A 10384-nucleotide genomic window follows, 5' to 3' on the forward strand; every position below is an offset into this window, starting at 1 on the left:
TACAGTTTGAGGTACTTGTGCTTTACTTGAGTATTTCCATGTGATGCTACTTTCTACATTTCAGAGGGAAATATTGTACTTTCTACTCCACTACATTTATTTGACAGCTTTAGTTACTTTTCAGATGAAGATTTGACACAATGGATAATATAACAAGCTTTTAAAATACAACACATTGTTAAAGATGAAACCAGTGGTTTCCAACCTTTTTGGCTTTTGACGTCTTACAAAAAGCAGTGTGTAGTCGGGGTCACATTTCACATGTCTATGAGTTGTTAACAGCTCCACCAAATAGTGATTCTTCCCTCTAAACTTCTCACATGCTTTCATTTCAAGAAATGTTCAAATGATCCAATATTTCAGCAAAAATCAAAGATTAGAGAAAAAGTCCAAAAACTGAAAACAGATTTGTGTATCAGAACTTTGTTTTTTCTTCTTTCCTCTCCCATTAATCATCTCACCACCCCTCAGATTTATCTGCTGACCCTTTGGAGGGGCCCGACCCCTAGGTTGGGAACCACTGGACTAAACTAGCTAACTGTATATAAAGTAGTGTAAACTAGCTCCACCTCCAGCAGCTACAACAGTAACATGCTGCTCTAACACTGATGCTTCACTATTAATAATCTAATGATGTCATATATAATAATATATCAGTCAGAGGGACCAAACCACTACTTTTACTGCAATACTTTAACTACATCAAGCTCATAATACTTATGTACTTTTACTTGTCATGGAGTATTTTTACTTTGCTGTATTGGTACTTTTACTGCAGTAAATGATCTGAATATTTACTTCTGCTCTTTTCTGTCTTTCAGAAAACGGCAGTAACATCTATAAGAAGCCTCCCATCTACAAACAAGGTACGTTACTGACATTAAAGACTAATATTTTCATCAGGAGCTGCAACAATTAGTAGACGGCCATAAAAAGATCCTCATGAGCTGTTGTGTTGGTAAAGTTCAACATGTGAACGAGGTTTTTTTTACACAGTAAATTGTCTTTTTAAAAGCCTTCCTGTAAATCCAGAACAGATCTGAATGTCGGTCAGCCGCCTGTAAACCCACAGACATGATTTCACTGCATTTAATCAGCTTTAACGTGTGTGTGTGTGTGTGTGTGTGTGTGTGTGTGTGTGTGTGTAGATGTGTTTCCTCCGATGCCTCAGGGGAAACACATCGAGGATCTGATCATCGAGTCGTCAAAGTTCCCGGCAGCTCAGCCTCCGGACCCCAACCTGCCCTCCAAGATAGAGACCGAGTACTGGCCCTGCCCCCCCTCCCTGGCTGTGATTGGTACGACCCAAACTGACAAACACACAGACACACACACACACACACACACACACACACGCACACACACGCACATACACACACACACGCACACACACACACACGCACACACACGCACACACACACACACACACACACACACACACACACACACATGCTGCGTTCAGGGCATGTCGAAAAGATGGTAGCTTCAAGTACTTGATTAAAAAATTCAGTTTCAGCTTCTTCTCTTCTTCTCTTTCCTTTTTTAAAAACCTTTCCTCTTCTTCTTCCTTCCTCTCCTTCTGTCTTTCCTCTTGTTTCCTTTTCTTTCTCTAATTTGCTGTTCTCACGTTTCTTTTCACTTTTATTATCACTTGCCTCTCATTTCCTTTCCTCTCTTCCCTCTTGTCTCCTCGTTTCCTTTCCTTTTCCCCTACTCATCTTTTCTCTTCTCCCCTCTTTTCATTTAATTCTCTGCTCTCTTCTCTCCTTTCCTTTGCTGTCCACTGTTTTCATTTCCTTTCCTTGTTTCCTCTCCTCCTCTAGAGAAGGAGTTGAGGAGGAAGGTTCAGACGGATGAGGAGGAGGAGGATGGAGAGCTGGATGATGAAATCTGGGGTCTGAGAGCGCTTCAGAAACAAGAACTCAACAAGGTGAGAGACTCAGGAAACGAACAGGTGTACGAATCCCTCGTTCATCAAAAACCTGGCGCCTACATTACCAACAATGCACCTGGAGCTAGTAGCTGCATAGAACAGTATAGTTATTCTATTCCATTAAAACACATCAGCGCTGCACTGGGTCACATGTTCCTTCATCATGTTTAGAAACGGCTCCAAAGACTCATAACAGCATCATGTTTTCAGTCTCTGGAGAGTAGTTCTGTGTAAGGCAGACGCTACTGAGCATGTGCAGGAACATGTTTACAGCTTCGTTAGCTTTTTGTGCTACAGATAACAAACTTCTCTCTTTGTCTCTTAGATTCAATCTAATCTGGGAAAAATCATCCTGAAGGAGGAGTTGGAAAAGTCTTCGACTCCCCTGAGGAGGAAAACTCGCTCACTACCGGACCGCAGCCAACACGCTGGTACACACACACACACACCACACACACACACACACACACACACACACACACACACCAACCCTGTCTACTGGGAAACTCGTTCATATGCAACAAATCTGTTCAGTAACGTGACGTTTGTGCAAAAAATGTATTTAAAGGTTTATCTGAAGCTGATATGAAGCTTCAGCGTCCAAATGAGTCAAATCAGGAATGACAGAACAAAATATATAAATCAAACAAATGATTTTAAATATAAATATAATAATAATAAAAGTCTTAGAGGTCTACTTAGCAAACGTCCACCACATCAGAGGTCCAGTGAGGCTGCATTACATGATGATATTAAGTCCAGAACTCAGTACATGAATGTTTCTGTATTAATGGGAGAAAACTTGCTGGAGACACTGCTGCTCGTTATGACTTCAGCTGGTTCAGTTTCTGCTTCTTGTTGTTTGGTGTTGTTGTTGTGTTTCATCTTTAAACACGTCTCACTGTAAAACATTTCCAGATTAAATTATTAACGACCTGCAGACTTTACAGATATTATCTTGAATTCATTTCATGTCTTCCCTTCGTCTCTCCGTCAGGGTCCAACGCCTCCAAGTCGGTGTATTTCCCGGCTAAGACGGGTCTGTCCAGGGTGAGTCCCGCCGAACAGAAACGTCCAATCACAGCAGAGTTTCATTCAGACACTGACCGACGTGTTTGTGTTTGTTTTCAGCTGCAGTCAGCAGAGTTCAGCTCGTCTGAAAAAACTCCTGCAGGTACAAACTGACAATCAATCAATCGATCAATCAATCAATCAATCAATCAATCAAATATTATCGGTATAGCAAGCTGATCATATGACAGAACAAATGTAAAGAGTAAAACAATAAAAATGTGATAAAACCAATGAAAGAGATTAAAAAGACAAATAAACAAGAGGGAAGAGATCTTCTTTTATTCCACTTTATTCCACATTTTTGACATTTATAAAGTTATTTTAATCATTATTTTGTGACAAATCAAATTGAAAATAAGTTTTTAAATAAGTTGACTTCATTCTGTATCATACAGATGTTTGTGAAAATGTTTAATTTTTTAAAAATGTGATCTGGTGAAGTTTGTTATTAACGCTGTTTCTCATATTTTTCTTTATTCTCTCTCTTCCTGCAGGTGTTCAGGTACAATCTGATCTTTAGAGTCTTTAAAAAAACTTCATGACTTCATAAATGACTGATGATTAAACAACAAGCAGCTGTGGGTGAAATAATAACATCTGTCATCTGTTTGTTTGTCAGAACGGAGACTCCAGGATGGACAGAGGAAACTCTCTGCCCAGCATGTTGGATCATAAGGTAACAGCAGAGCGACCAGAAGAATCAATGATGTCACTTTATTAAGACAAAGACGTTACTACTGTTCTCATTATCAATTAATCTGCTGATTATTGGTTTTGTCTGTAGCATCACATGTCTTGTTTTGTCCAACCAACAGTACAAAACACAAATATATTCAGTTTAAATTATAAAACACGAAGAAAAGCTGCAAATCTTCACACCGGAGGAAAATCAGAGAGATTTATGAATTGTTGCTTAAAAAACTTAAACAATTATCAAATTATCATTTTCTGGTTGACTAATTGATAAATCAACCAATCGTTGCAGCTCTAGAAGTTATTACAGTGATGTTTTTAATGTGTTATTTTATAATAATCCTCTTACTAACATGTGATCGCTGTTGATTATTGATCTGTAGATCTTCCCGTATGAGATGTTGGTGGTGACTCACAGAGGACGAAGCAAACTGCCTCCCGGTGTGGACAGAACCAGACTGGAGGTAAAAAAACATCTGAAAACATACAGTCTCTGTTTACTGGTCCTCCATCTTTAATGCTTTATCCAGTAGAAACCAGTACAGGACTGTCTGGTGTCCAGTCTGAAGGTGTCGTTCTTTCTAAAAACAAGCTGCATTATATGAAGTTTGTTTTACCGTCAGACAGAAGATTAATTGGAGATTAGATTCTGTTTGCAGAGTCGACATAATAAATCTATAAAGGTTTAACAACTTTTGTTTCTTACTTATCAAACCAACTGTTAAAAAAATATCATCAACACTGCGCTGAGCATATTTTTGTATATTTGCTCGTCTACTGGGAGGTTTGTTAGACGAGTTTACGAGGCTTCGTTTTGTGTGTTTCCATATGTAATGATGAATAATATTTGGCATATTTAAATGAATATGTAAAGTTGAAAAAAAACAAAACAGGCGGAGAGTAGTGTCCCCAATTTTCACCACAATAAAAACTGATAAATATAAGACGACCTGCAGTTTGACAGATGATTCGGTCCTACTGTGTTTCCTCAGAAACTCCTGCAGATATAATATTTTTTTAATCTTATGCTCACAAGATTAAACAAATATTATCTTTCCAGGACTCCATATTCAGGTTAAACTGAGCTAACCAAACACTTTAATTTGTATTTTAATGTCAAAATACATGTAAGTGTTTTGCATGTTGTTTACTTGATTTCTCAAGTGTTTAATTCAGTTCAATTTGACTGTTTTATGTGCAAAAAATAACTGCTGACAGTTTGTGAAAAACATCAGTTTTACTTCACTGATCCTGATTCTGTGTTTCTGTCCGTCGGTGTCTCGTCCCTCCAGCGACATCTCTCCCAGGAGGAGTTCCACAGCGTTTTCGGGATGTCCATCGAGGAGTTCGACAGCCTCTCTCTCTGGAAGAGGAACAACCTGAAGAAGAAGGTCTGTCTCTTCTGACGTCGCCGGGACTACTACAACTCCCACAATCCCCCTGCTCTTCCTGGATCACTGCAGGATCCTGAAACCACAGACTCCGAACAAAAAAAACAACCGTCATTATCAGCACCGCCACCATCAGACAGCAGGTCACTGTTAGTCAGACGATCAGTGGAAGTTTGTGGACGTCGCGGGTTTCATGTTTGGAGTGACTTTAGATTTCTGCTGCACATATTAACTCCACCAGATTTAAAGCAGCGCTGCAAAGCAGAAACATAAGCAGAAAATAAGCTTCGGTCTCTAGATGTCTGCGGAAATTCATTAATAACTAAACTACTGAGCAAATAATCAATCTGTAAGATTTTCAAGCAAGCAGAGACAGATTTGGAAGAACAGATTCAACAAAAAAAACAATAACTGTGTGTTATTAATGGCCCCAGTGTGGCTTCATCCTTCAATATCAGCTTTCTCATCTGTCTAAAAGACTAACAGGAGCCAGGAACAGTCAGATATGTCCTGTTGAAGTCTTTTGCTGAGGTTTCCAGCTGCTCTGAATCTGCCAAAACAAGTCACATGAAACCAGGGGTTTTGTGTTCAAATTGATATTTGGATTGAAGAATCTGTCCCTGCGTGTAGACGTCCAGCATCTTGCTCAGAAGCATCACAGTAACTTTGCAGAAACCTGAAAGTTTATCTTCTGTTGACACGTGAAGCTCAGTTGTTTGGTTGTAATTGTGGCATTCTGGGAAATGAAGTTAATTCTGACATCAGTCTCATTAGAGTCTCTCTGGATTACAGAAGATGAAGCCGACTAGTTTTAGCATTAAAGTTCTCCGTACGCCAGATTTCACATGAAAGATTGAACCTTCTGTGAGTTTAGAGACAGTTTTTATCCTGAAGCCTGACAGAGATCTATTTTCATCACACTGAGCAACTGAAGTAAATATTTTATTTTTCAGCTTCCAGCTACAGTCGGGCATTAAACCAACATTCCTGCTGACTCTGAGTCAGGTTTCAATACAGATTCATATCTGCTGATCGATTATCAACTCGCTGATTTTGCGGGGAAAAAAAAAAAAGTCCTGTTAGCGACCTTTTAAAAAAGCACTGTTCCTATTGGCTTAGCCAGCTATGATGTCACAGTGACAGCATTTCTTTCCCAGCACCAAAAAAAGGAAAAACAAGGAGACAGTTTGATCGCAGTTTGAGCCGAACTCATCATTAAACATCAGAGTTGGACCTCATTAATGTTCCTGTGTCTGAATGGGATCAAATCCCTTTAAAAGCAGAGCAAAACCCGTCGTTCAGCTGTCCGCATACTTTTGGCCCCGTAATGCATATGAGAGGCTAAAGGTGATTTGATGACATTAAACTAAGAGCTCAAACTTACTAAACTTGTAGTGGTTGGTTATTTTTGTCCCCACTGTCCATCACTGGTTAGAAAACAAAAAAACAGAACTACAAACTGAAGTCTTGTTTGGCCATCGTTGACCTTTACTACCCATGTAGGACTCTACAGCTGAAATGATTAGATCAGGGGTTTCAAGTCTGAGACTGTGGGCCTCCCCTCACCCCCCCTCATCCCCCCTCACCCCCCCGACTTTACTTGCTTACTTTTGTTCACTTAGTGGATGTCTACAGGATCATTATTATGATATTAGATCCTATAGACACTCGACAGTTGAGCCAAGATAACCTGATATTTCTGATTAACATAACTTCAGACAACACAAATACATTAAAAAGTTTGTCCTAAAGGATTTATTAGTTTCTGACTATTCTGTATGATGTCCTTTTGATAACTAATGTAATATTTTTTCACCTCCATTCACTGAGCCTCCCCAGAAACCCCCCCGAGACTTTGAAAACCTCTGGATTAGCTCATTAATCAATTAGTTGATCGACAAAAAATTAATTTGCAACAATTTTGATAATTGATTAATCATTTAAGTCATTTTTTTTTAAGCAAAAGAAGCCAAAAATCTTGTGATCGCAGCCTCTCGGATTTTAATATTTGCTAGTTTTTTCAGTTTTGATAGACGATGACTGTTGGTCAGACAAAACATCTGAATATGCATTTTATACACTGAACAATCAACTGATTATTAAAGCCTTACAGTAACATGATGGAACAACACTACGTCGCCCTCAAAGAAAGATTTAATCACATTCAACTCAAACTTACAAACTTTTACTGGTAATTTAAATGATTTTTGGCCCTGCTGTCCGTCACTGGTTGATACTCAGCTGCTGCAGGCTGATGATGAAACTGCCTCCTTGTTTCTTCTTTGTGTTCAGCAAACGTCACTGCCCTGTTTGATCCAAGAACTCCACACACACACACACACACACACACACACACACACACACACACACACACACACACACACACACACACACACACAGATACACAAAAAAAACACACCTCTGACAGATTTTTGCAGTGTAGAAGAACAACCTTTAAAAGCCGAAGCTCAGAGCAGAGACGCAGGTCGACTGAACTCCGTCTCCGCACGGCTCCGGTTTGTCCAATAAAGCAGGTTGCAGACATTTAGCATCAGCTAGTGTTGCTTAGTGACCAAATGATGTGCAGCTATTTTTTAAACCTACATAGAGAAAGTGGCATGTTTGTTATTAAAAATCTAAATGAAAAAGAAAAATTGTTTATCAATACATGAATGTTGAGAAAAGAGGAATTTTCACCATCAGAAAAACGATGGCGACAAAGAGGACGTACGTATTTCTAAAGGACTTTTCTGAGGTTTCCACAGCGAGGGAGGACAGAGGAATGATGGGAAATCACTGGACATTTTTCACCTCAAAACCCAAACTTCATCTCACCCGGACAATAACTGAACTGATGGGACAGTTTTCATCGTTAACACAAACACACTTCAATATATCTGTAAAGACCTCAGCACAACATAGTTATATAAATTATGTAAAGTATTAATATCCACCAGCATCATAAACATCTGATCTCCATCGACACGGATATGTTAAAGATCTGCATCTGCACTGCAATAGAACAAAACACGTTTTCAACTTCTTAAACACATTTAACAAAATAAAACCAACACGGGTTGATTCAAAACTGAAACGCTGACAATTAAAGGTGTGATGTGAAGGATCGTTTTACATGTTAATATATTAAATCCAAACTATTACAGCTAGCTTGTTATAACGACTGTAAACCAACGAGATGAAACCTGTCGGCCTCTGTCGGTTTTCACTCCTGTGAAGTCTTTTATTTTTTTAGATTAGCGAACGTGTTTTATTAATGAAGGTATGATATGTTTTCAAATTTCCCTCAGAAACTTTTAACTTTTGTTTCATTGGTAGCATTTTAGCCTTGTGCCCTGATTTAACTTAATGCAAAGCTGGCTAAAGATTTAGCTAATAATTAATATTAAATTAGCTTAGATTAGCATACGTTGCTACATTGCTAGTAGCTAAATTCCCATTCGGAGTCTCTGTTTTTCTATTGAATGGATACTGATGGGATATATTTGTCATATTAAGAATATCTAAATTATGAAATGTGAACAATAAGGGTTGATGACAGTACAAACCTAAAAATAATACAAAATCAACAAAAAACTAGACTCCAACACAACTCACAACCACAGTATCAATCTCCAGCTTTGGCTTTGAGCAGATATAATAGTTCTTTCTGCAAATGATTAGCATACTTAGCATTGACGTTCAGGTAATTATGCTAATGTGGCGGTAAGCTAATGTACTGCACTGATTCTGGGTGACGACATGGACTCAAAGTTGACCACAGTTCTGCTAAATGAAGCTAATTCTCCAAAATCTCTGCCACTAGGAGAAGGAGATGACGTTTTAAGGATTTTAATGAGATAATTAAACTTTTTTTTTTTATGGAAAAACCATATCAGAGACAAATTATTATTCAAAGTCTGAGTAAGAGTCAGAGTTTAAGGGGATTTTTATTTTGAAAGATGTCCATTGTACCATTTTTTAAAACAGACCTCTTCCTGTTTTTAACATAAAGAATCGCAGACTTCAGATCCGACCCGATGGTTCATCTTGTAAAAACACGTCAGAGGCCGACAGTCCGTCGTCACGTGTTTACAGTTTCTGCGTCTTTCGGGTTTATTGACAGTAAAATGAGACTCGCAGCATCTTTCAGTCAGCGGCTCAGACCTGTGCGAGCGTTTAAACACGATCTCACTGCATCGATCGAACCGCATCACTCACCGCCATGTCTGCCTCGCCACACGCTTCCTGTATCTGTGGAGAAAAAAAGACTGAAAACAACAAAAAAAAAAAAACCAAACAAAAAAACAACAACAAAAAAAAAACTGAATGAAGAAGTGAGATTTGTCAGTTGGAGTGAGCGAGCATTTGTCACTTTACGTTGAGATGATTTCCTTTTTTTTTCTTCTTTCTTTTTGTTTAGGAATGATTCTGACGCTGTTTTTAAATACTGAGAGGATTTATGCTTTGTTCTGATTGGTTGTTGTAGTGCGTAGTTAGAAACAGGAAGTGGGTTGCTGTGACTAACACCATGATGACACAAAGATTGTTCCATGTTTCTTTCTTTCTTTTGTACATTTTGAAGTGTTTCATTCTGTTTTTATTGAGTTATTTTAACACGCCGGGGCGACTTTGTGGAGGCGCGTCGCTGTCAACACGTTGGATAATTAAACTGCTGCATGCGTGATGTCACGACGATGATGTCATATTTTTATTTAACCTTTATTTAATTAGACTCTTATAATGCCTCGGGGCAGTTACGGGTTCCTGGCTCAGGCGTCGTTTATGGATTTGAGCCGACGTCTCTTTGGCCGAGGTCAGACTGAGGTCAGAGGTCAGACTCGTTGACGGCGACCGGCGTGTCCGAAGTCGCCCTGCTGATGTACATATTGAACCACTGAATGACAATATGATCATTGTTGTTGTTGTTTTCATATCTGGATTCAGGTGATGTAACAGATGAATGGTGATGTGAATGATTAACCATGAGTTACAATAAAGAGCATTTCTATTTGCTTTAAGGAGACTCAGTTAAACTTTCTCTTCTACATTATATTCATCTGATAAACTATTAAAAGTTTTCATACTAATTCAGTGGGAAACACTTCAGTTAAAGGGGACAGATGATGTTTTTTGTGATTTCCTGGTATTTTTTACCTGCTATGATGTCAGATGTTAAACATGGTCAAAGTTCAAAAACTCGATGAACGTTTCGATTGCAAAGTTACCTTACAAACGGCCATCTGTTGTTGCTAAGGTGGTTGCTAAGGTGGTTGCTAAGGTGTTTCCATGTGTT

The 10384-nt window shown here is 38.7% G+C and overlaps 1 protein-coding gene across 1 annotated transcript in view; it reads left to right on the forward strand.

Moving 5' to 3' along the window:
• Positions 1-10109, forward strand: part of LOC137170386 (dematin-like) — a 37922-nt gene extending 27813 nt beyond the window's left edge. Inside the window, exons 10-19 of the mRNA XM_067573727.1 lie at positions 822-866; positions 1149-1298; positions 1824-1930; positions 2259-2364; positions 2931-2983; positions 3065-3107; positions 3502-3509; positions 3627-3683; positions 4084-4164; positions 4993-10109. Coding sequence (XP_067429828.1) covers positions 822-866; positions 1149-1298; positions 1824-1930; positions 2259-2364; positions 2931-2983; positions 3065-3107; positions 3502-3509; positions 3627-3683; positions 4084-4164; positions 4993-5106 — 764 coding nt within the window. The 3' untranslated portion in view covers positions 5107-10109. The remainder of the gene's footprint in view (positions 1-821; positions 867-1148; positions 1299-1823; positions 1931-2258; positions 2365-2930; positions 2984-3064; positions 3108-3501; positions 3510-3626; positions 3684-4083; positions 4165-4992) is intronic.
• The last annotated feature ends 275 nt before the right edge of the window (positions 10110-10384 follow it).

Source organism: Thunnus thynnus, chromosome 2 (assembly GCF_963924715.1).
Source record: "Thunnus thynnus chromosome 2, fThuThy2.1, whole genome shotgun sequence".
Lineage (NCBI taxonomy): Eukaryota > Metazoa > Chordata > Actinopteri > Scombriformes > Scombridae > Thunnus > Thunnus thynnus.